This window comes from Tauraco erythrolophus, chromosome 20, assembly GCF_009769465.1.
Source record: "Tauraco erythrolophus isolate bTauEry1 chromosome 20, bTauEry1.pri, whole genome shotgun sequence".
NCBI lineage: Eukaryota > Metazoa > Chordata > Aves > Musophagiformes > Musophagidae > Tauraco > Tauraco erythrolophus.
The window spans coordinates 1,277,299-1,301,457 of NC_141484.1; the positions used below are offsets into that span (position 1 = coordinate 1,277,299).

Below are 24,159 nucleotides of genomic sequence, written 5' to 3' on the forward strand. Positions count from 1 at the left end.
CCGGGGGAGCGCGGCCGTGCCCCGGGGCGGGGCGGGCGGCGGGGACGGGGCCGCGCTCCGGGAGCACCAGGAAAACGGGGAGGGGGGGGGCCGTGCCCTGGGGGTACTGGGGAAATTGGGGCGGGGGGGTGGTGATGGGGGCTGCGCTCCGGGGACGGCGGTGAAATGGGGGACCGGGGGATACCGGAGAAAAAGGAATCTGTGTGCTGGGGAAACTGGGGGTCCTGGGGGAGTGGGGGGTCGTGCACGGGGGGGTCTAGGGACACGGGGGGGGGGGGAGGGCCGTACCCCCCCGCCTGGCCGCGCTCTCACGCTCTCCTTTCTCTCCCCTGCGCCAGGAGCGGAGGATGAACCGGCAGCCCCGGCGCGGAGCGCGGCACGCCGCCACCGAGCCCGGCCCGCCGCGGCGCTGAGGATCGCCCGCCGTGCCCAGGAGCCGCGTCGGGGTCCCGCCGTGCCCCGCCGCGGGCAGCGTGCGGGTGGGTGGGTGCCCCCGGCATGGACGGCCGCGACTTCGCGCCCCCGCCGCGGCTGCTGTCGGAGCGGGGCGGCCCGGGCCACCGGCACGGCGCAGGGCGCGTGGCGGGCACGGCACACGGGGCCGTGCAGCCCCCCGCACACTTCCAGCCCACCAAGTACTTCCCGGCGCCCATCTCTATGGCCACGCACACAGGTCAGAGCGGCCGGGGCGGCGGCGCGGGGGAACCGGGAGGGGCGCCGGGGGGGGGGGGGGGGGGCCGGTGCACCGGGGGCTCGGCCTCCCCTTTGTGCTGATCCCGCTGTCACCGCGCCCGGTGCTTTAATGGGGTGGGGGGGGTTTGGGGCGGGGGGGGGGGGGCATTTCCCCGCCTGCCCGCTCCGCTGGCGCGGTTGGAGCGCGACCCCCGGGCCGGCCCGGCGAGGTCCCGGTGCCTGAACAAGGAAGCGCTTTTTCGGGCGAACAAGGCGGCCGTTATGCGCGGGGGCCGTGGTGCGGCGGCGGCGGGGAAGGGCCGGCAAAGCGCCCGAGTGTCGGGGGCGACAAGGGGGTCGCCGCGCGGGCGTTCGCCGCCGCAGCCGGTGTCCCGCCGGGGACACGGACAAAGCGCGGCCGAGCACGGCACCGCACGGCCATCCGCGCCGCCGCCACCGGGCTCGTCGGATCCGGCCCCCGCGGCGTGCGCACCCGCTCGGCTTTGTCTGCGGTGCGGGCTCGGTGCGGGATGCGCGGCGGGCTCCGAGGGTGCCGGGGCAGCGAGCGGCGGGGAGCCGGTCCGCCGCCGGGCTTCGGGCCGCAGCCAAAGCGGGAGCGGGGCCGGCTCCGGTGCGCGGCGGGCCGGCTCGGCGCAGCGCTGCCCCGGGGCCCCCCCCCCCGCCCCGCTTCCCGCCGGCGCGGGCGGCTTTCCTCGCCGCCGCCGGTTATTGTCGCCGCCTTGATGAGCTGTGAATACTAATAAAATTATATCTGCTTTAATGGGATTACAATTAGTGCGTGGATTAGGGCGGGGGGCACGGCCGGGCCGGTGCGGGGTGGGAGGGAGGGGGTGAGGGCCCGCGGCTCCTGGAAGGAGGCGGAAAGCGGGGGGCACCGGGGGGTGCCGGGGAGGCGGCGCCGGAGATCGAGCCCGCGGCCGGGGCGGTTTCGCTTTGTGCCGGGGGCCCCGGCGCGGCGGCCGGGCACCCCCCCCCCGGTCCACCGCCGGGCTGGAGGGGGGGGGGCCGCCCTGGCCTCCCCCCGGCTTTGGGATGCGGGAGGCCTGAATGGGGGCTCGGTGCCCATCCCCAGGGTGGGGGTCCAGGGTGGGGGCTCGGTCCTGCTCCGGCTCGCAGTGGCCGGGGGGGGGGGGGATCCCCGGGGGACACCGGCGCTGGGGGTGCCGCTGGCTTTCCTCTGGCTTCTCGGCGTGGCGGTGTCCCCGCGGCGGCGGCAGCCGGACCCTCACGCCCGCCGGGGCCTGGGCGACACATGGGAGCCCGAATGCAACGGCGGTTGTTAAAATAACATGGATCAGGCTAAAAATACCCCGGCAGAAACTTGCCTTAAAAAAAAAAAAAAAAAGAAAAAAAATTTAAAAAAAAAAAAAAGGAGAAGCCAAACCCAACAACAGAAAGAGCTAAAAATATTCCCGGCTTTGGCAGGGCCGGCACAGCCGGAGCCGTTCCCGGCGAGCCGCGCTCGGAGGCTCCAGCGCATACGGGAACGTTGCTGGAGCGAATCAAACCGATAATTTAGTGCCCGGCGCGGTGCCGGGGCCGGCGGGAGGGGGGGGGTCCCCGGGCCTGGCACCCCGGCGTCCCCACGGCACGGCTGTGCCACGGGGCCAGGAGCCGTGGCAGCACGCGGAGCGGTAATTAACGCCGATGATTGATAATTACCCCACCCAGCATATAAAGCCAGCCCGCGGTTTGCCGTGGCCGGTGCGGCGTGCGGCAGCCCCGGGGGCACCGTACCCGCCGCGGAGGGGTGGGGGGGCTCCGGCCACGCTCCCCCCAAATGGCTCCTGGCCACGGGCCGGACTACACCTCCCAGGAGCCTTTGCCGAGCGCCGGGGGCCGGAGGCCGCCCCGGGAAGGGGAGATAAAAACTGTTTAGCTTGATTTTATTAAAGCCATAATTCAGGGCTGCGCAGTTATTGCAAACAAATGCTTCGGTTGGCGTCTGGTTTTGGCACCGGGACCATGCAAATGACGGCGCGAGACGGCACTGGGGGCTGGAGCGTGGGGAACCGGGGCCCTGCTTGGTGCTGGGGGGGGGTTGGAGGGGATGGGGTCCCCCCCGAAGCTGCTGGGAGCCCAGCCCGGGCTGGGGGGCAGCCGCTGCTCCCCGATCGCGGCGCTGCCGCGGGCACAACCCGGCTGAGGGCTGCGGTCCCACCGTCCCAGCACGCCCACGCTGAGCGGGATCGGGGTCCCAACACCCTGCCGTGGGCAAGGGGGTGGGAAACTTCGGCAGAGGCTCGGCGGAGCGCGTGCTTTACACCCAGGCCTCGATTTTTGCCCTCCTGACGTTTTTATGGATTAATATATAGTTGAGATTGTGCCGGGCTGTTTGTCACCGCGGCGGAGCCCTCGGTGCGTTGCAACGTGTAGCAGCACCGGGGGGCTCGCACCAGCACCGGGCTCTGCCGGGAGCACCGCCGCTGCCGTGGCAGTGCCGCTGTGCAGCCCGGCTGCGACGGTGCTGCCGTGCAGCTCGATGCCGGTGGTGCCGCTTCGCAAACCGGTGCTGGTTTGCGTCCTGGGTGTGCGTCCCGGCGGTGGCCGGGGCGGTGAGCCGGCGGCGTGGCGCTGGCGGCCAGCTGGACCCCGCAGCTGTCCCCCACCTCGGATTAAGTTGCAGGCCCGGCGCTGCGCGGTTCCCCGGCGCGGCTAGTGAGAGGACGGCGGGGGGCAGGTGGGGACGGTGCCCCCCGGCCGGAGTGGCGACATGGGCCAGGTGCCAGCGCTGCAGCCATGCCACATCGTGGCTTCCTCATCAATGACCGAAGACGGGGTCTGTTGAGGGGCTGGGAGGCCGCGGCACGGCACCGGCACAACCCTGGCACGGCCGTGGCGTGGGGGCTCCCTGCTCCCCGCTCTCGGCACTGCGTGCCGGCCCGGCCCCGCCGCCACATGCGCTGCATTTTAAAAAGTAGGTGTCAAAGTTAAAACAGATTTGGAGATTAACTCGTCTGCTCCTCGTTAGCCGCGTTTGTGCCGGGGCGGCCGAGGGGACACGCACGTGCACGCGTGTCCGGTGGGAAGAGCGGATGTGGAGAACCCCAGAGCCCATGGAATTGCCCTGGCGTGGTTTCGGCTGTTCGTTGGCGATTAGCTGGATCCGTGCGGAGACGCCGCTGCGCGCCGGGGCCCGGGGGGACGGGCAGCCTGAGCAGCCGCACGGCATGATCCGGACAGCTGCCGCGAGCCTCAGCCACCGCTGGCAAATGTGGGGATTGCCCCAAACTGGGGGGGTGTGGGGGATCTCAGCACCGCGGGCTGCGTCCCATCCCTGCCCCCCTGGGGCTGTGTGACCTGGGGGGGGTCCCATACTGGGGGGCTGAGGGCAGTGCCGCCACCAGGCTCCGTGGGCCGAACACCCCGTGCATGGTGGGCTCAGGACTGATCCCCGAGGGGGGACTGGGGGTGCAGACAGGCTCCACGGAGCATTTGGGTGCCCCTCCAGGCACCCCTGGCTCCTTGGAACCCCCCAGCCCGGAGTGTCATCCCCCCCCGCCTCGGTTCCTCTCCTGGCACTGATGGCAGCGATACGCAGCAGCCGAGCTGGGAATTACGGTGGAAAATAAAAATAGCAGGATTTGGCGATTCGGTGACTCTGCAGAGATTCACACGGGCTGTGCCCCCCCCGGCCCCGGTGGTAAATAAACACTCACCCAATAATCTCATTCTTGGAGTTCTTCTTTATCCGCTCCGTAAAACGAAACAGATGGGCACAGCGTGGCCCTGCCTGCCCCCCTGCCTGCCCCTCTGCCCCCCTGCTTTCCCCCCTACCTGCCCCCTTGCCTGCCCCCCTGCCTGCTGCCCTGCCACCCTCCACCCCTGCCTGCCCCACAGCATCGCCCTGGGCAGGATCCAACCCCACTGGGTGCTGGGGTCCCCCAGCCCCAGAGGAAAGGAGGGGACACATCCTCGCAGCCCCTCGGGGTTGCTCCCTCCCGCTGTGTGCACAGGCAACCCAGGACCCCGCAGGCGCGATGCTTTGCACGGGGTTGCACGTGATACAGGGTCAACATGGACCCTGAGTTTCGGGGGGTTCCCTGGAGGGGTCCACATGCTTGGCATCTGTGGGACGCCAGGCCCCCATGGGGCTCTGTGGGGTGGGACACCAGGACCACCGGGACCCTCCTGGGCTTCCCCACGGTGCCAGCCTGTACTGGGCCCGCGGCTGCTCCCAAAATGGCCTCTGGGCTTTGCAAGCTGCGTGTGTGGCATGTGCAAGTCGTGCATCGAGCGTGCAAGTCGCACATCGAGCGTGCAAGTCGTGCGTGCTGGCCGCGCAGGCAGCGTGCACCGAGCAGCGCGCGCCAGCCACGCGAGCAGCGCGCGTCAGTCGTGCAAGAAGCATGCACCGGGCAGCGTGCACCGTCCTCGTGAGCCCCGTGCAAGCAGCGTGCACCGAGCGGCGTGAGCCGGCAGGGCCCCGGCGAGCGTGCAAGGCGTGCGGCCCCGCGCATCGCAGCCTCTCGGCGCTTCCCTGCGCCGAAAGCCGACAGCTTGCGAGTGGCACTTAGCGCGGAGCGACTGCCGTGTGATTACCCATCGGGTAACGTTTTAATTGCACTTCTGGCACTCTGTCAAGCTAATTTGAACTGCATTTCAATATTACAGCATTTATTTAGTGCCATAACAATATGGATTAATCTTAAATTATAACACCGAGGAAATTATATTACACTTTTTTCCTATTTGCCAAATATTTAAAGGGGCCGCGTGGGTTGTGAAGAGTGTGCTGGGATGTGGGGAGGGGCCCGGGGGCTACATCCTGCCCCCTGCCCGGCTCTGGGAACCGGGCTGGCACCTTCCCCAGGGTGCTGGGCCGTGGGGACGCGGTGCGGGAGGGTCCCTGCCAGCTCCCGGCGTCTGCGTGCGGCCCCGGCCCCGCTAGGAATGTTCCAGCCCCGAAATAGCCGAGGGAGTAACCCAACCCTGCGCCCCGCGCACAGTCCCCCGCCACCGCAGGACCCGGGCACCGTCGCCTCGCCCGGGGCTCCGGGGGGCTGTGGCCCCCCACCCCCGTCCTCGAAACTGAGCCCCTAAATATCCTCCACCCAGGGGGGGCTGGTGGGTGCAGCCCCCACCTTCCCGGAGCCGTGGGGAGGGGCAGGGTGGGGGTGTCCCAGGGAGTGGGACTGGGGACCCCTCCCTTTCCTGGCAGCGCTGCCCTGGGAAGGGGGGACCCTGCTGCTGGACCCCTGCCCAGAAACCTGCAGGGCTGGAGCAGCCGTGGCCGGAGCGACCCCCCACCCACGGCCGTGACCCCCCTGCCTGCCCTGGCCCCGCTTGCTGGTGGGCGAAACTTTCCATCTTCCCAGCACATTCCATCTGTGCCGTGCTCGGCGCGGGGGCGAAGAGTGGATTGGGAGGGGGGAAGGGGGGTGCACCCCTTGCCACCCCGGCCCTGGTCCCATCAATGCCCAGCGTCCCACCCTGTACCCCCCCGCAGTGCTGTCGGCCTGGCGTGCTGAGACCTGGCGTGCTCATCACATGCGTGACCCGCTGTCGATTTGGGACCAAGACAAAAAGCCCCCCCCCCACACCCACCCCCTGCTGCAGTTTGGCACTGGTGGTGAGGGGGAAGCAGCTTCGCTTCCCTCTTAACTCCTTCCTGCGGCCGCCGCCACCCCCAGCCCCGTTTGGGGGGTCCCAGGCACCACGAGCCCCAAAACCCACCGGCACGTCCCCACCCTCTCCCCTGCCTCAGTTTCCCTGCGCAGCCACGCTGTGGGGTCCAGCTCAGCATGGAGGCAAGTGGGGGGTGACCCGGGCTGTACTGGGGTGGTTGTGGGGTAACCGGGGCCAATGCGGTGCTTGCGTGGCCATGCCGGAGCTGTCGGAGTTTTTGGCGGGGGTGCGAGGTGCCAAACCCCCACAGCCCCCACAAAGTCACTGCATCCGGGGGCTGGGGGCCATGGCCGGGACCCCCCTTCCCTCCCCGCTGGCTCCCGGCTTGGGGCATTTTCTCGCCGCCGGTGCTGGAGCTGTGCCCGCGGGCTGACTCACGGCGCTGGCCCGGGGGAGCCCGGCCAGGGAGTTCCCAGGGTGACGCTGCTGGGGGTGGCGAGGGGGCCGGGGTGGGACCCCGCTGCCCATCTGCCCCTTGCTGGCAGCTGGTCCCACGACGCTGTGCCCGCCCTGGCACTGCCTGCTCATGGGTGAGATGAGCTGTGCACGGTCTCAGCCTTCCCTGCCCTCACTGGCACCGCGGCTGGGGGGTGGAGGGCTGCTCTCTCTGCGCCATACCGAGCCGTGCCAGGCCATGCCAAACCGTGGCAGCGTGGGATGGGGCACGAGCGTGCGAGGCGAGTGGGAACGGCGCGGCCGCGGGGGGATCCGGCCGTGCCCATGGGCGTGAGTCAGCGGTGGGCGGCGCGGGGAGCAGCGGCCGCGGCTCCACCAGCCCCGCCGGGACGCTCCGTGCCAGCACGGCCCCGCCGCCATCGGGGGGGGCGGTTTATTTTTTTACAGCCTGTTTCACAGCTTCCAGAAAAGGCTCGTTCTGGAAACCTCGGCTTCCTGCCCGGCACCGCCGCCCGGCTCGCTGCCGGCTCCGCGCCCCGCGGCGGGGTCCCCCGGCACGGCCGGGGCTGGGGGCGCAGCGGGGCGCAGCGGGCACGGCTCCTCCGGGATGCGTTGGCGGGGCTGGTCCAGCCAAGCGGGCCGTGCCCACCGGACCCGGGGCGGGCAGTGTCCGGTACCGGGGGCGCACGGGGCCGGTTCCCAGGGCCGTGGGCAGGGTGCGGCCGTGCCCCTGGCCCACGCGGGCCGTGCCCGCGCTCGGTCCCCGGCCGGCCGGCGCAGGAAGGAGCGAGCTGCCTGAAACCACATCCCGACACTCATCCCGGAGGCATCCCGGCGGGATTAGCCGGGGAGCGTGGGCCGGCTTAGAGAGCAAAGCGGTGCTTCCTGCCCCGGCCGGGCGGGCGGCCAGCCCGGGCTCCCCCGCACCGCGCCACGCCGTGCCGAGCCGCACCGAGGAGGGGGCAGGCAGCCGCTGCCCACGTTGGCACACGCGGGGACACAGGGACGTGCACCAAGGGGCAGCTCCCTCCCCCCCCACTGGCCACTGGCTCCGGTGTTTCCACCGTGATGTCACGGCTCGGGGTGGGGAGCACCCGCCTGGGCGTCTCCAGGGGGTGCTGACGGCCCCCGGGCTGCAGAGGAGGCCGCTGGGGTCAGGGTGGGGGCTGCCCCCCTGCCCTGCGCTTCCCGTGCCAGCTGTGTGCTCCCTGCACGCCGGCTCCTCCCTGCACACGCGTGCACACACGTGTGCACACACACATGTGGCTCTGCCCCCGTGACCCCCTGCCCTGTAGTGCCCCGGCCCCGGGGAGCTGCTGCCCCAGTCGCAGGCGGCTGTCCCTGTGTCCCCAGCTGTCCTGCCACCCCCTCCCGGGCACTGCGGCGGCTGGCAGCTGCCCGTGCTGGGAGCGGGATGACCCGGCTCGCCCCGGCGTGGCACGGCACAGCCCGGGCCCCGGGGAGGTCACGCTTGTCCCAGTGCCGGGAGCAGCCGGGGTCCCGCAGCGGCTCAGAGCTGCTGCTGGAGCCAGGGCGAGGGCAGCAGCGTGGGGAACCACACGCCTGTGCAAAGCCTCCTACGTGCTGGCACACGCGTGTGCCCAGGGCATGCACGTGGGGGCAGGACAGGGCACCGGTGCCCTTCGCACAGCTCTGCTGCGCCTCGCGCGCCCCGGTGCCCGTGCGAGCCCCGTGGGGCTGAGGGGACAGGAGGGGTGCGCGTGCACGAGGGGCGCGATCACACGAGGGACGCGCGTGCACGGGGAACGCGTGTGCACGGGGGACGCGCGTGCTAAAGCAGTGTGCACGCACGAGGGACGCGCAGATGCGGTGCACGGCCCTGCAGCGGGTGCGTGTGCACGAGTGTGCAGGAGCGAGCGTGGTGGGGGGCAGGCGGGCGAGCAGGGGCGCGGGCAGCCCTCCCTGACTCTCTCCTCTCCCACCGCAGCTGGCAGCAGCCTGATGGGGAGCGCGCCCGCCTCCTCCTTCATGGGGGGCTTCCTGAGCAGCAGCCTGGGCTCGGGGGCACCCAGCCACCCCGCCGGCCCCGCCACCTCCCCCCCGGAGCCAGCTTTCCGCGGGCCCCACTCCGGCACCTCCCAGATTTGGTTCTCGCACTCCCATGAAGGTGAGCGGGTGCTGGGGCAGGGACGGGTGGCAGCACCCCGGGGTGGTGGGGGGGCAGGGTGCCTCTACGGGGTGGCCCGGATGTGTCTGGGGCTCTGCCAGGTGGCAGCGGGTGACATCCAGCCAGTGCCCACACAGACGGAGTTCGGACCTCCCAAGCACTGGCACATGGGGTGGTCGTGGCAGCCGGCCGGCACGGGCACGCGGTTGGCACACAGGAAGCTTTCGGGGTGGCAGCGGGGGGGGCAGCGTGCCCCGCAGACCCTCCTGGGCATCCATGGGGACCAGGCTCAGCCCCCCGCGATTGGGGCTCACGGGGGCCCAGAGAGGCTCGTGCCAGGCTGCCAACCCCCACCCCGTGCCTGGAGCCGGGCTGAGGCCGGGCCAGCTCGTGTCACTGGTGATGAGCCAGGGGCCGTGCTCCCCTCCTGCGGCAGGGACCCCCGTGCCAGGGCAGGCTGCAGGGTGGGGACCCCCCGGGGCAGCGCGCCCAGCTCCAGTGAAAGAGACACCCCAGCGCGGTGGGAGCGGGGGCTCCCTGCCACCCGGCACGACCCCCGGCGCCCCGCGGCACGCCGGCGTCCCCGTCCCCACCTGAGCGGCCGGAGCGAGGGCCGACAGAGTTAAGGAGCGGGGAGGTGGTATTGGCGCAGGGCCCTGGCAGCCGGCCCAGCTGGTAGTTTGACCGGCTGCCAGTTGGCTCCCGGTGTGCCGGGGCCTGCACGGCGTGCCGGGGGGGGCGTGGGGGGGCCGGGCAGCGCACGCGGCTCCGGCAGCGCAGCGCCTGCCGCTGACGGACAGCCCGCCCGAGCGCGCCGGCTGACGAGCCCGCGAGGGTCGTGCCGAGCTGCCGCAATACGGGCACTGCTGCCACGAGTCTGGGGGGTCTCAGCCCAGCGGCAGCTCCCGGAGGGGTGGGGGGGGTTCCTGGCCGGGAGGAGATGACGGGCTCCGGCAGAGCGGCAGCCGGCGCGGTGCATGGCTGGGCTGCTGCGGTGCGGTGCCCCTGACCGCCGTGCCACCAGCCCAGGGTACCCCCGCTTCTCCGGGAGCCTGGCATCCACCTTCCTGCCCATGAGCCACCTGGACCACCATGGCAACAGCAACGTCCTCTACGGCCAGCACCGCTTCTACGAGAGCCAGAAAGGCAGGTACCGGGGTCCCGGTGCTCACCGCGGTGCCACCGCAAGCTCTGGGATGGCCAATGTCCCCCACGGGGGGCACATGTCCCCAGCCAGGCACGGGTAGGGGGGCTCAGCACCCGTCCCCAGTGCCCATGCGGGGTGTTGGGGGGCCGTGGCGCAGCAGGCACCGCGTCCCCGGGGAGGAGCGGGGCCAGGGGGCGCGGGGCGGTGGGCACCCGTCCCAGCCGCTGCCGCCGCTCTTGCTTCTCACAATATTGTGGCGGGCCCTTAATGGGGAACATTGTTTGGGTGAGAAATGGAGCTAATTAGGCCGTGCCTTCGCCCGCGCTCCTCCCCTCGTTAGCGGGGAGCCAGCGCTGGCACGGCCGCGGGCACCCGGACTGAGCCGTTATTCGGCGGGAGGAGCGCGGGGGGCTCACCCGTCGCCCTCCCCTCCAGATAACTTCTACCTGCGCAACCTGCCTGCCCAGCCCGCCCTGCTGCCCGCCAGCCACGGCTTCCCTGGCATCGCCCGCGCCGCCCCCGGGCCCCCGGCCGGCTCCTGCAGCCGGGAGCGGGAGGCCGGACCCCTGCCCAAGACCCCCAAGGACTACGACCGCTTCCTGGCGGGCAAGGAGAAGGCGGGCAAGGGGGACCCCAAGGAGCGCCCGCCCGAGGAGGACCCTAAGGAGCGGCACAAGGCGGTGCTGCCGGTGCCGCTGGAGGGGCACTGCAAAGAGGGGCTGCCCCCGCGGGGGGCCGGCGACGGCCGCCCCAAGCACCTGGCCTCATGCCTGCTGGGTGCCAAGGGGCTGGAGGGCGATGCCAGCCGCGCCGTGCTGCCCAGCTGTGCCGGCAGCGCCCTGCCCCGCGCCGGCCGCTGCACCGCCAAGGAGCCGTGCCGGGGCGAGCGGGAGCTGGGCGTTCCCGAGGCACCGCAGCCCTACGGCGAGTGCGTGGAGCGACGGCAGATGCTGCACCACGCCGTTTCCTACGCGGTGCCCACCGGACCGACCCCGCTCGGCCCCGCCGCCGGCTCCTTCCCCTGCCTGCAGCTGCACGCCGGCCCCGAGGTGCTGTGCCCGCTGCCGGAGCCGGCCGGCCGGGAGCTGAAGCTGAGCGGGGCCACGCTGGTGCCCTCGGTGGGGCACCTGACGGACAAGAGCCGCTCCTTCCAGGTGGCGGCGGAAGCCGGCGGGCTGGAGCGCGCCGAGGGCAAGGAGCGGCACGCCGAGGCGGGGGCCGAGCCCCCGGCCGCTTACGGCGGCCCCTTCCACCACCCGCTGAAGGCGGAGGGCCCGGCGGAGCGGCGGCTGGAGTGGGGGGGTGCCGGTGCCCGGCTGAAGGGGCTGGAGTACCTGGGCGGGGGGGCGGCCGAGGGGCCCCCCTTCGCCAGCCGGGGCCCGGCACCCAAGGGTGCTCTGGAGAAGGGCTACTTCGAGGTGCCACCGGCGCCCGACTGCTCCCGCGCCGCCCGCCCCGACCCGCTGGGCGTCCGGGTCGGCCCCTCCTGCTGCACTTTAGAGAAGGGCCCCCCCAAGGACGCCCCCCCCGTGCCAGCTCCCCAGAAGGTGGCACGGATCCGGCACCAGCAGCACCCCGAGGCGGAGGCGGCCGGCGCCGGCCCCGACGGCAAGCGCAAGCCCCTGGAGCTGAGCGCCCTGGGCTACGGCGGGCACCCCCTGCCCCCCTGGGGCGTGCAGGGCCAGGGGCCCCCCCTGGCCGTGGCGGAGGAGCGGAAGGCGCCCTACCTGGACCCCTTTGGCACGAGTCTGCAGCAGGCTGCGTTGATGACTCAGGGCGCGGTGCTGGGCCAGGAGGTGCCCGCCGCCGCGGACGAGGTGTCGGCCATGAAGAACCTGCTGAAATACAGCAACCAGGCGCTGCTGGGGGGGCAGAAGGGCCCCCCCTTCGTGGGGCTGGGGGGCGTCAAGGGCAGCTGCGCCCACCAGGATGCCAAGTTCCCCCCGGGGAAGGGGCAGCCGGAGCTGGAGCGGCCGGACTGTGCCCGCAGCCGGGAGCATGACGGGCTGGGCACCGGTGAGGGCGAGGTGCGGCAGCCGCCCGTTGGCATCGCCGTGGCCGTGGCGCGGCAGAAGGACACGCTCGGGCGACCCGAACCCTCCTACGGCGGCGGCGGCGGCTCCGGGCGGCAGGGCCGGGTGGCCGCTGGCATCAAAGGTAGGTCCCGAGCGGGGAGCTGGGGCAGGTGGCAGGGGGCTGGCGGTGCCATGCTGATGCCACCGTCCTGTCCCCGGCACAGCGGGCACCGCACGGCCCATGCACCTCATCGACCTGGAGGCAGAGGAGGAGCGGGGAAGGCTCTGCGAGGAGCGCCTGGGGCTGCCGGGGCGAGAGCTCCTGCTCCAGTAAGTGCCATGTCGGGGGGCGCGGGGTGACCGGGGGGGTCCCTGCCTGCCGGGGCTGGTCCCCACGGCGCACGGTGCCAGCACGCTGCCCCACACCCCATGTGCCCCCCCTCTCCCCGCAGGGACAACAAGGACCTGGTGGAGTTTGCCCGGATGCACCCGTCCGGGGGGTGTCCCGGGGAGCTGACCCCCCACCTGATGATCGCCGGGGGCTCGTCCCTGCCAGCGGGGCAGCTCGGGGGGGACCCCGCTGCCCATGCCCACCCCGCGCACACGCACTGGCTGCCCCGCACCCGCAGCCCCTCCATCTGGATGGGGGGACACTCCTACGGTCAGTGCCGCTGGCAGACGGGCTGTGGGGGGCTGTGGGAGCAGGGCTGGCTGGGCACCATCCCCCCCGCTGCTGTGGGTAGTGGGGTGCTGTCCCCCCCCCAGCCCTGGCGCTGACGACCACCCCTGGCCCCGCAGGCATCGGCCACCCTGCGCTGCACCAGAACCTGCCGCCCACCTTCCCCGCCTCCATGCCCAGCACCATGCAGCCCGTCTTCCCCCTCTCCCAGGAGCCCCCCGCCCAGCTCGTCATCCTGCCCACCGAACCCCCCACCCACGGCACCCCCCACACGCTGGGTGAGGCTGGGATGGGGGATGGCCGCGAGCACCCCTGCTTTGTACTGGGGGGGTCCTGGGGGCACTGCTGGGGGGTTTGGGGATGGGGGTGCGGGGGGGGGGGGGATGGGGTCCCTTGAGTGCAGTCATTGGAGGTGGGATCCCTGTGGGTGCTGCTGGGGGTGTAGGAGTGGGAGATGGGGGACTCTGTGGGTGCTTTTGGTGGTGCAGGGGTGGGAGATGAGGTCCCTGCAGCTTCTGGGGTGCAGGGTGGGAGATGGGCTCTCTGTGGGTGCTTTTGAGGGCAAAGGGGTGGGAGAAGGGGGTCCCTGTGGGTGCTGCCGGGGTTGCGAGGTGGGGGGTGGGCACTGCTGGGGTCTGCAGGGTGACCACAAGGCAGGTCCCCGGTTGACCCCCCCCCCCTCCACCACCGGCAGCCGACGTGATGGACCAGGCGTCACTGTGGCCCCCGATGTACCCGGGCCGGGGTCCCGGTGCCCACCTGCAGCACACAGGGCAGCTGCCCGTGTACTCGCGCTCGCAGTTCCTGCGGCAGCAGGAGCTCTATGCCCTGCAGCAGCAGCAGCGGGCAGCCCAGGCCCTCGAGATCCAGCGCCAGGCGCACGTCCAGGTGCCCGCGGGGCCAGGGGCGGCGGGGGGGTGAGGGGGGCTGAGGCACGGGGTTGTGGGGCTGGTTTGGGATGGGATGTGGGGCTGGTTTGGGGTTGGGGTGTGGGATCAGGGGATGGGGATGGGGTACTGGGCACGAGACGCGGGGTTGGGGTGCGGGATCAGGGGATGGGGTACTGGGCACGAGATGCAGGGCGGAGGTGCGAGATGCTGCTGTGTGGGATGTGGGGCAGGGCAGGGGGTGGGCTGTGGGGCTGGGCAGGGCGGTGGGATGCAGGGTTGGGATGTGGGGCAGGGTCGTAGGGCGCTGGGCAGGGCGGTGGAGCTGGCGTGTGCCAACCTGGGTGTCCCCCGCAGCGGAAGCCGGAGGAGCAGCCCCTGGAGCTGGAGGACGGGGGTCCCGAGAAGCCCCTCAAACCCTCCCACAAAGCAGTTGCCTTAAACCCCCCGGCCAAGGGCCTGTCCTCGGCGGCCCCCGGGCCCCCCAAGCTGTCCCCTTGCTGCCACTCTCCGGCCCTGCGGCACCCGGCCAAGTGCCCCGTGGCCCTCCCCGCGGCCCCCTGCACTTTACCCGTCTGCCCCACCGCCAGCTCTGCCGTGGCCCCCCGCTCCCCGGCTGACAGCCCCCTGCCCGTCCAGAGCAAGGGCAGCGATGGCGAGGACAAGCGCGGAGAGGGGCAACTGCCCCGCGACTACCCCAAGCCCCTGGAGCCAGGTAGGACCGGGGCGGCGAGGAGGAGGAGGAGGGTGGCCGTGGTGCCAGGGGGTCCCCTCTGAGCATCACCCGCTTTCCCGCAGACTTGCCCCCCGGCTACAGCTACCCGGCCGCTGGCATGGGCTTCTCCGAGGCGCACTCCGCCGAGCCGGCCGACCCCGACACTATGCACGCCGGCTCGCCGCCGGCTGAGCCGGAGCAGTCCCGGACCTTCAGCCCCGCCGGGGAGGTGCTGCGAGAGCCGGGTCCCCCGCGGGAGCCGCCGGCCGGGGGGACGATGGCCGAGGGTCCCGGGGTGCTGCTGCACCGCCACCACCTCCTCCTCACCCCGGGACCCCTCTGCGGGGAGCGGGCACCGGCTCTGGCCGCGGAGGCTACCGAGGAGCGGGGGCCGGTGGCTTTCGGGGTGCGCCGGGAGGCGGCTCAGGGAGCGCCGGAGCAGAACGTGCTGGAGCAGCAGCGCCCGGTGCCCGTGGTGGGGGCCTCCCCGCTGCGCCCCGCTGTGGAGGAGGAAGAGGAGGAGGAGGAGGAGGAGGAGGGTGACAGCGATGGCTCCGAGCTGGACGGCAGCTGCGACGAAGAAGATGAGGACGGCCCCGGCGGGCAGCAGGGCTGCCCGGGTGGGCTGGAGGCGCTGATTGCTGCTGGCATCGACCTGGGGGAGCTGCCGGCACTGGGTTCTCCCAGGGAGCCCACCCCGGCCCCCCCCTCGCCCGCCCCCCATGCCTCAGGGATCCCTGGCATCGCCCTGCTCAGCGAGCTCGCCGACCTGGAGCTGCGCCGGCGCCGCTGTGACCTGGCCTTGGAAGGTGAGCGGTGCCCGCTGCCCCCCAGCACCCCCTGCCCTGTGGCGCCCTGTTCTCCCACCGCCCTCTGCCCACCCCCCAGTGCCTCCTCTCCTGTGGTTATGTGCCCCGGTGCTCCTGCCCGCTGTGCCCCTGCCTGCAGGGGTACAGTGGGTGCGCCGTGCGAGGTGTGCGACGGAGGGGTCTTGCAGTGGGTGCGTGACACGGGGGTCATGCAGCGCGTGTGCAACGGTCTGTGCAGCGCGTGTGCAAGAGGGGCTGTGCAGCGCATGCAACTCTTGCACGAGCTCTTGCACAAGCAGGGCTGGGCAGCGCGCGGTTGTGCAGCGGAGCAGGGGGCTGCACGTGGGGTTTTGGCGCAGGGGGCTGCGCCGGCGTTGGCTGAGCGCTGGCGGCGCGGCGCGTGCCGGCGGTACGGTGCGGTGCCCGGACCCGCTCGCAGCCCGGAGCCGTCTCCGGGGCTCTGCTCCAGCGCTGGCTCCCAGCAGGCGCCGGGATTCCCTCCCGGCTCGGCTTCCCCAGGGAATCCCGGGGGCCCCGGCGGGGACGGCCTCGTGCTGGCGCGTCCCCAGCGCCGCCGCGGGCACGTGGTGACGGGGCCCCGTGTGCTCAGCGCTGCCGTGGCCGTGCGCGGCGCGAGGCCGTGACCCTGCGGAGTGGGGGGGTGGCCGTGGGGCCCCGCTCCCCTCACCGCACATGGGGCACGTCACCGCGTCCCTCCCAGCCCCGGCCTTGGCTACGCTCGCCGATGAGTTCATCGTTGGCCCCACTCCCACCCCCCTCGGCCCCCCCGGCCCCAGGATGCTGGCCGTGCCGTGCACAGGCGGCGCCCTGTGTGCCATCCCCCTGCCCGCTGCCACCCCCCCGTGCGACCCCACGGCTGCCGCGCTCACACGTGGCACCCCATGGCACGGCCCCGCGGCACCCCCTGCCCCACCAACACCCCTCCCCATGGTCCCGGTGCCACCGTGGTGCGCACGCACCGGCGCACACGAGCACATGGCGGGGAGCACGGGGGTCCGGGTTGTGTCTGGCGCCGGCCCCGCTGACCCCCCGTCCCGGCAGGGGAGGACGAGGAGCTGCTGGCCTTCAACCTGCAGAACCTGGCCACGGTGGCAGCCGCCTGGTCGCTGGTGGAGGCAGCCGGCCGGGAGGGCAGCCCCCCGGCGCTCAGCCCCCTGCCCGCCTCGCCGCCGCCCCGCGCCCGCGTGCCCCGCCGCAAGTACACCTGGACGCCCAAAACCAAGGCCGTGAGTGTCTCCTCGCGTGGTGGCCGGGGCGGGAGGTGGCATGAGTTGTGCCCAGTCTCAGCCCCGGGGCCGAGGCTGCTGGCGCTGCGTGGTGCCCACCCTGTCCCGTGCCCGGCCCCCCAGGTGTGTCCCCTGAAGGCGGCCATCGAGCAGCTCAACACGCAGGAGGTGGAGGTGCGGATGCGGCTGGCCGAGCTCCAGCGCCGCTACAAGGAGAAGCAGCGGGAGCTGGTGAAGCTGCAGAGGCGGCACGACCACGAGTACGTCCCCGTCCCTGTCCCCATCCCGGTCAGCTCCCGAGGCTGGGGGGGGCACTTGGGGGGAGACAGCGGGGAGGCCAGGGAGGGAGAGCCCTCCACCGAGCGGGGCGGCGGTGGTGGTCACTGGTGCGATGAGTTTGGGGCCGTCCTCAGCCCGGCTCGGCGGAGGGGCACTGCCTGCGGCAGCCGCGTGGCTCAGGGTGCCCCCGGTCTTGCCGCGGCTGCAGGCGTGACGAGAGCTCCCGGAGCCCGGCGCGGCGCGGCCCGGGGCGGCCGAGGAAGCGCAAGCACTCCAGCACGCTGGGCAGGGCTGAGAGCCGCAAGGTCAAGTGAGTGACCGGCGCCGCGTGCCCTCCGTGTCCCCGGGGACGGGCCACCAGCCCTGCTGCCGGCGGCGGAGCCCAACCATCCCGCCGCGGGGGCGACGGTGCTCGGGGGCCGCCCCATCGCATCCCCGCTCCGTCCGCCACCGCGTTCCGGGGGGGTGCAGCCGCTCGCTCCGGCGCGTTCCCGCTCTCTCCCCGCTCGCGGCGGAGGGGCTCGGCTGGGCGGCAGCACCGTGTCCCCCCCCCTCTGCCCGCCGCCGGCCGCGGGAGCAGCGTTGCATAAAAGCCTCTTTATCTGCGCCGTATAAAGCCATTGGTCACGCTGCAGCGGCGCTCGGCGCTGCCGGCACTTTATTATTACCCATTAGCCGCCCGGCGCAGCCGTTTCCCCGCTCCCGGGCCCTGTATAATTGTCCTTCTCCGCTACAAATTGCCTCTCCCGACAGGCCCATTTGCATAAATCCTCCGAGCGAGTCCAAACACGCTCGGAGCGCGTGTGCGCGCGCGGCCCCCCCCGCCCCCCGGTTCGGTAATAACAGTTAAATCTGCGCTAAATGGTTCCTTCAATTAAGACGGAGGGGAAGGGGGGGAAAAGAGGAAGAAAAAAAAAATTAATCTCTAGGTTTTATGTCACAAAACATTAGTGAGCGAGTGAAGGTTACGGGGTGGGGGGGGAAGAAGGGGGGGAGGCGGGCAGCTGGCGGTGGCTGGGGGGGTGTAGGATCTGTCTGAGGGTGCAGGATCCATCCAGGGCTGTAGGATCCATCCAGGGGATGCAGGATCCATTGGGGTGGTGCACGATCCATCCAGGGGTGTAGGATCCATCTGGGGGTGCAGGATCCATCCAGGGGGTGCAGGATCCATCTGAGGGGTTCAGGATCCAACCAGGGGGTCTGGCGGGCACCATGCCCACGCCGCACTCCCTGCCAGGGCGGTGAAGACCAGCCTGTCCCTGCTGTGTGCCGAGCTGCGAGGGGACCCCGAGCCCAAGAAGAAGAGGAGCAAGCTGGCCGAGGCGGCGTTCGGCAGCCTCAAGGGCTCCCCGGTGAGTCTGCACCCGCCACCGGCAAACGCCACCCCGGGGCTGGCGGGGGGGTGTGGGCCCCCTCCCGAGCCTCCCCGTGCCCCCCAGGAGAAGGTGCGGTGCAAGAAGAGCGGCTCGCAGGGCAAGCTGGCCTGCAAGGTGGCTCACAAGGTGTCGCAGCTGAAGCAGAAGGTGAAGAGCAAAGGGCTGCCCGCCGGCATCAGCCCCTTCCGCCGGAAAGACTCCAACCCCGGCGGCCGCATCCAGAAGAAGCTGTCGCGCCCCAAGAGCTCCAAAGCTGCCAAGTACCAACCGCAGGACCCTGACCCCCACCAGCCAGTGGGCTTCAAAGGCAAGGCTGGCACGGGGCCGGGGGTGCACAGGCTGGCACGGGGCCAGGGGTGCAGACCCTTGCACAGGGCTGGGGGTGCAGAGCCTGGAATGGAGCTGGGGGTGTAGAGCAGGTCGCAGGGGGCCGGGACGGGAGGGTGCATCCAGCAGCAGGTGGCAGGGGATGAGTTGTGCCAGGGTGGTCCCTCGGGGCTGGGACCAGTCCCAGCTCACCCCGTCCTGCACGGGGAAGCGGCATCTCCCTCGGCATGGTGGGGGTGCAGGGGCCACCCCTGGGTGCACAGGCTCCCTGACAGCTGCCCCCTCCTCTTGCAGATGACCACGACGGGGACACGGACAGCGAGGATGGTGACGATGAGCCGGGCTTGTCCCTGCCACCCTCGCTGCCGGTGGCCGTGCTCGGACCCTCCCCGTCCTCCGTGGTGAAGATGGAGGCCAACGAAAAGGCCAAGAAGAAGAAGGAAAGGCAGGGACTGCTAGGTAACGGGATCTCCCCGCGAGCATGTGGGGGCACACAGGGCACGAGGACCCCTGGGGTGCCCTGAGCCCCGTCCCACCGTGGGGTGCCCTGAGCCCAGTGCCCCCCGCAGGACCCTGCCGCTTGGGCAGCCCCGAGGGTGAGGTGAAGATCAAGCGGCGGCCGGTGAAGCCGGGGGCTGGCAAGCTGGAGAAGGTGCCGGCGCGGCGGAAGGCGGGTGGCTGTGAGGAGGGCAGCAAGAAGAAGCTGAAGGCGAAGCCCAAGGAGAGTCTCCGGCCGCCGGCCCCCAGCCCCAGCGCCCCGGGACCCCCCGGCAGCCTCTTCGCCGGCACCGACCCCCGGCACTTCGGTCCGAGGGACGAGGGGGCTCGGCTGGCCGGCGAGAGGCTGAAGAAAGCCACGCGCAAGAGCAAGGTGCTGCAGTCGGCCCTGAGGGTGAGTGGGGGGGAGCAGAGAGTGGGGGGCACCCGTGGGTGGTGGGGTGCAGAGGGGTGGGTGCAGGGGCTGGGGATGCTGGGGTCGTTGCAGGACAGCGGTGGGACCGTGGGGATTGGGCTCCAATTGGGACAATGGCGTGCAGGGGAGGGGGCTGGGGGAGCACTGAAGGGACTGTGGGGTGCAGGGGATGGGGGGGGGGGCTCCAATGAGACCACAGGGTGCAGAGGGCTGAGCACAGGGGCTGGGGCTGGTTGTCGGGACAGCGATGGGCCCGTGGGGTGCAGGGTCTGGGGTGGCTGGGAGGCAGCGGTGGTCCCTGGAGGGCTGGGGTCGCCATGGGGGGGCTGTCAGCCAGCGCTGAGTGCCCCCTCCCGCAGCGGAAGAACGGGGCGCTCTCGCTGGCTCTCTCCCCCCGGAGCGCCAAGACCATCCTGAGCAAGGGCAAGAAGCTGGCCAAGGTGAAGAGCAAAGTGGGCACCAAGCAGGTGAGAGGCTGGGCCGGACCTCCGCCCTGGCACGGCCCCGCACCCCCCCCGTGCCCATCACCCACCATCCACGCCGTCCCGCAGTGCAAGGGCCGGGCGGTCAGCAAACTGCTGGAGAGCTTCACCGTGGAGGACGACTTCGATTTCGACGACAACAGCAGCTTCTCGGAGGAGGAGGAGGAGGAGGGAGGAGGCTGCCTGGCAGGGGTGGCACGGGGGGGACGCCGCTCCCCCCTGCCCCACGCCTGCGCCATCCAGAAGGAGGATCTGCGGGACGGGCTGCACATCCTCATCCCCAAGGAGGACAGCCTGCTCTACGCCGGCAGCGTCCGCACCATCCAGCCCCCCGACATGTGAGTGGGGGCCAGGGTGGGGGTCCCTGTGGCGGGTGGGGGTGCCGGGGCGGCCAGGCGGGCGCTGAGCCCCCCCTCTCCATGCCCCCTCCCCAGCTACAGCATCATCATCGAGGGCGAGCGGGGGAACCGGCAGCGCATCTACTCGCAGGAGCAGCTGCTGCAGGAGGCGGTGAGTGGGCCGGGGGGGTCCCGGGGGGGTGCCAGGGGGGCAGCTCACCCTGCGGAGCCCAGCACGCCGCGTCCTTGCAGGTTCTCGATGTCCGGCCACAGTCGCGCCGCAGCCTCCCGCCCGGCACCCGCGTCTGCGCCTACTGGAGCCAGAAATCCCGCTGCCTCTACCCGGGGAACGTGGTGCGAGGTGAGGGGTGGGTGCAGGCAGCTGGTGGGGCGGGGGGGTGTCAGGGACCCCCACCCCAGCCCCATGGCCCTCCCCGTGCCGCAGGCTCCTCCAGCGACGAGGAGGAGGATGACCCCGAGGCGGTGATGGTGGAGTTTGACGACGGGGACACGGGGCACATTGCCGTCTCCAACATCCGCCTTCTGCCCCCCGACTTCAAGATCCAGTGTGAGTGGGCTGGGGGCTGCGGGCAGGGGATGGGCAGGGGGGCAGTGGGGCCGGCCCTGACCCCGTGCTCTGCCTGCAGGCACCGAGCCGTCGCCCGCGCTGCTGGTCTCCAGCTCCTGCCGGCGGACAAAGCGGTCGTGCGGCGACGTGGCCCCCCCGGGCGAGCTGCCCCCCGGCCTCTGCCCGGACCACCGTGACGGCCCTGAGCCCCCGAAGAACTCGGGCAAGAAAGCGGCCGGCAAGGAGAGAAGTGGTACGGGGCCGGGGGGCTGCCGCCTGCAGACCACCTTCCCCTGGGGTGCCCGAGGGGGATGGCACCGGCAGCACTGGTGGGAGGGATGGCGGGATGTGGGGAGGGGTGGTGGGATGGTGGGATGCAGGGAAGGGTGCTGGGATGCAGGGAAGGGTGCTGAGATGCAGGAAGAGGTGCTGGGATGCAGGGAAGGGTGCAAGGATGCAGGGGTGGGGGAGGATAGGAGGCAGGGATGCAGGCAGGGGTGCAGGCAGGGAGAGTGGAGGCAGAGCAAGCTGGGGTGCAGGGGGCTGGGAGTGGGGTGCAGCAGGACACCGGGAAGGGTGCTGGGCCAGGGATGGAGGAGGGGGACGGCACAGGGCACCGCAGTGCCGGGCAACAGAGATCAGGCCGCGAGGCAGGACGCGCAGGGACAAAGATGCTCCTGGAGCGTCTGTGCCTCCGTCCGTCCTCCCTGACAGCCACTGTCCCCCACCCCGACCCCCGTCTCCCACCAGGCAAAGCCACGGAGGTGCTGTCGGGCGGGAGGGCGCCAGTGCCAAGCGAGCCGCCGTCGGGGCGGCGCGGAGGGCCGCTGCTGGGCTGGGCGGCGGTGGCACAGACGAAGCGGAAGGCGGCGGGCAAAGGCGCAGCCGCGCTGCAGAACCTCTTCCAGGTGAACGGCAGCGCCAAGAAGCTGCGGGCCAAGGAGGCCGTCTTCCCCCTGCACCACCACCACCACCACCACCACCTCGCCGCCCCCGTCTTCGGCAACGGCTTCGGCGCCGACTCCTTCAGCCGCATCGCCAGCTCCTACGCTTCCTTCGGCGCCGGCGCCGGGCTGGTGCTGCCGGCTGCCCAGAAACTCCTGCGCTCCAAGAAAGCCGAGCGGCTGGAGGCAGAAATGGGCAAAAGCGGCCGGAGAAGGGTGGGCAGCGAGTACCTGGTGAAGCTGGACCACGAAGGGGTGACGTCCCCCAAGAACAAGAACTGCAAAGCGCTGCTGCTGGCGGAGAAGGACTTTGGGGCCAAGCTGGAGCGGCCCCTGGCCGGCCACGGCTATGCCCACGCGGCGCTGGCAGGCAAGGATAGGAAGGGGCGGGCACCCATGCACCAGCTGCCGGTGGGGCTGGCGCTGCGGAAGTACTCGGGCCAGACCGAGTTCACCCTGAACTGCGACAGCGACTGCCACAGCTCCTACTCGGACATGGACGAGGACGAGGAGGCGGGCACGCTGGGCACCGACGTGCCCTCGCGCTTTATGACCCGTCTCTCGGTTTCCTCCTCTTCCTCGGGCTCCTCCACCTCCTCCAGCTCCGGCTCCGTCTCCACCTCCAGCCTCTGCTCCTCCGACAACGAGGATTCCTCCTACAGCTCCGAGGACGAGGACTCGGCGCTGCTGCTCCAGACCTGCCTCTCGCACCCGGTGCCGGCGCTGCTGGCGCAGCCGGAGGCCCTGCGCTCCAAGGGCGGCGCGCCGCAGCGCTGCTTCCTCACCAAGGCCGCCGCCGCCGGCCCCAAGGCCAAGCTCAAGCGCAGGGAGGCCCTCAGCTTCTCCAAAGCCAAAGAGTTCTCCCGGAGGCAGCGCCTGCCCTCGGTGGAAAACCGGCCAAAGATCTCCGCCTTCCTGCCCGCGCGCCAGCTCTGGAGGTGGTCGGGGAACCCCACGCAGGTATGGCCGGCGCCCGCACCTGCCACTCGGCACGGCGTCAGGGGCAAGGAATGGGCACGGTGTGTGGGGCACGGGGTGTATGGGTGAATGGCAGGGTGCAGGTTTGTGGGTGCTGGGAGCATGAGTGGAGGGTGCGTGGGTGCGGGTGCATGGGGCAGGGTCCCTGGGTGCAGCAGAGTGCCTGCAGGTACAGGGCAGGGTGCATGGGTGCACGATAGGGTGCTTGTGTGCATGCAGAGGGTGCATGGGTGCATGACAGGGTGCCTCTGTGCATGCAGCAGGATGCATGGTTGCACGATAGGATGCTTGTGTGCATGCAGCAGGGTGCATGGTTGCACGATAGGGTGCTTGTGTGCATGCAGAGGGTGCATGGGTGCATGATAGGGTGCTTGTGTGCATGCAGAGGGTGCATGGGTGCATGACAGGGTGCCTCTGTGCATGCAGCAGGATGCATGGTTGCACGATAGGATGCTTGTGTGCATGCAGCAGGGTGCATGGTTGCACGATAGGGTGCTTGTGTGCATGCAGAGGGTGCATGGGTGCATGATAGGGTGCTTGTGTGCATGCAGAAGGTGCATGGGTGCATGACAGGGTGCCTCTGTGCATGCAGCAGGGTGCATGGTTGCACGATAGGGTGCTTGTGTGCATGCAGCAGGGTGCATGGTTGCACGATAGGGTGCTTGTGTTCATGCAGAGGGTGCATGGGTGCACGATAGGGTGCTTGTGTGCATGCAGAGGGTGCATGGGTGCATGATAGGGCGCCTCTGTGCATGCAGTGAGGTGCATGAGGCATGGGCCTGGGTGCATGGGTGCACAGGGCAGGGGGCCTGGGTGCACCAGCCATGGCACCCGGGTGCCTGCGTGCACGGGACATCGGCACGGGTTCAGCGGGCAGGGTGCCTGGGTGCATGGCACGGGGTGCCAGTTACAGCGGCTGTGGCTCTGGGGTGCAGGGAGCAGGTGCCTGCGGGGTGCTGTGGGAGCATCCTGGCTCGGCGCTGCTGGCCCTGGTGCCCGGGGTCTGGCAGGGCGGGCGCGTACGGGGTTGGGGGTCCATGTGCTGTCCCTGACCCACCCCCCTCGCCCCCGCAGCGGCGGGGCATGAAGGGGAAGGCGCGGAAGCTGTTCTACAAGGCCATCGTGCGGGGCAAGGAGACGCTGCGCATCGGGGACTGCGCCGTCTTCCTCTCGGCCGGGCGGCCCAACCTGCCCTACATCGGGCGCATCGAGAGCATGTGGGAGTCCTGGGGCAGCAACATGGTGGTCAAGGTCAAGTGGTTCTACCACCCCGAGGAGACCAAGCTGGGCAAGCGGCAGAGCGACGGCAAGGTGAGGGGGGGGGGGCTGGGTGGTTTGGGGGGGAAGGAGTTGGCACGCCGGCGAGGAGGGGGCAACCGGTGATGCCGCGTGGTCCCTCGCAGAACGCCCTGTACCAGTCGTGCCACGAGGACGAGAACGACGTGCAGACCATCTCCCACAAGTGCCAGGTGGTGGGACGCGAGCACTACGAGCAGATGACCCGCAGCAAGAAGTACCAGGACCGGCAGGACCTCTACTACCTGGCGGGCACCTACGACCCCACCACAGGCCGGCTGGTGACCGCTGATGGGGTGCCCATCCTCTGCTGA

General features: G+C 71.3%; 1 protein-coding gene across 1 annotated transcript; it reads left to right on the forward strand.

The window, feature by feature from the left end:
- Nucleotides 1-498: 498 nt before the first annotated feature.
- BAHCC1 (BAH domain and coiled-coil containing 1) lies at nucleotides 499-24,159 on the forward strand. The gene is made up of 26 exons (XM_086623898.1): nucleotides 499-673; nucleotides 8,666-8,849; nucleotides 9,870-9,991; nucleotides 10,428-12,149; nucleotides 12,232-12,337; nucleotides 12,460-12,668; nucleotides 12,806-12,964; nucleotides 13,381-13,574; nucleotides 13,931-14,288; nucleotides 14,372-15,097; nucleotides 16,160-16,344; nucleotides 16,468-16,604; nucleotides 16,832-16,933; nucleotides 17,861-17,975; nucleotides 18,135-18,306; nucleotides 18,621-18,785; nucleotides 18,896-19,218; nucleotides 19,599-19,706; nucleotides 19,791-20,059; nucleotides 20,156-20,231; nucleotides 20,312-20,420; nucleotides 20,505-20,627; nucleotides 20,707-20,880; nucleotides 21,378-22,531; nucleotides 23,624-23,860; nucleotides 23,953-24,159. Exons 1-26 carry the CDS (start codon nucleotides 499-501, stop codon nucleotides 24,157-24,159), a joined length of 7,611 nt encoding a protein of 2,536 aa, XP_086480024.1.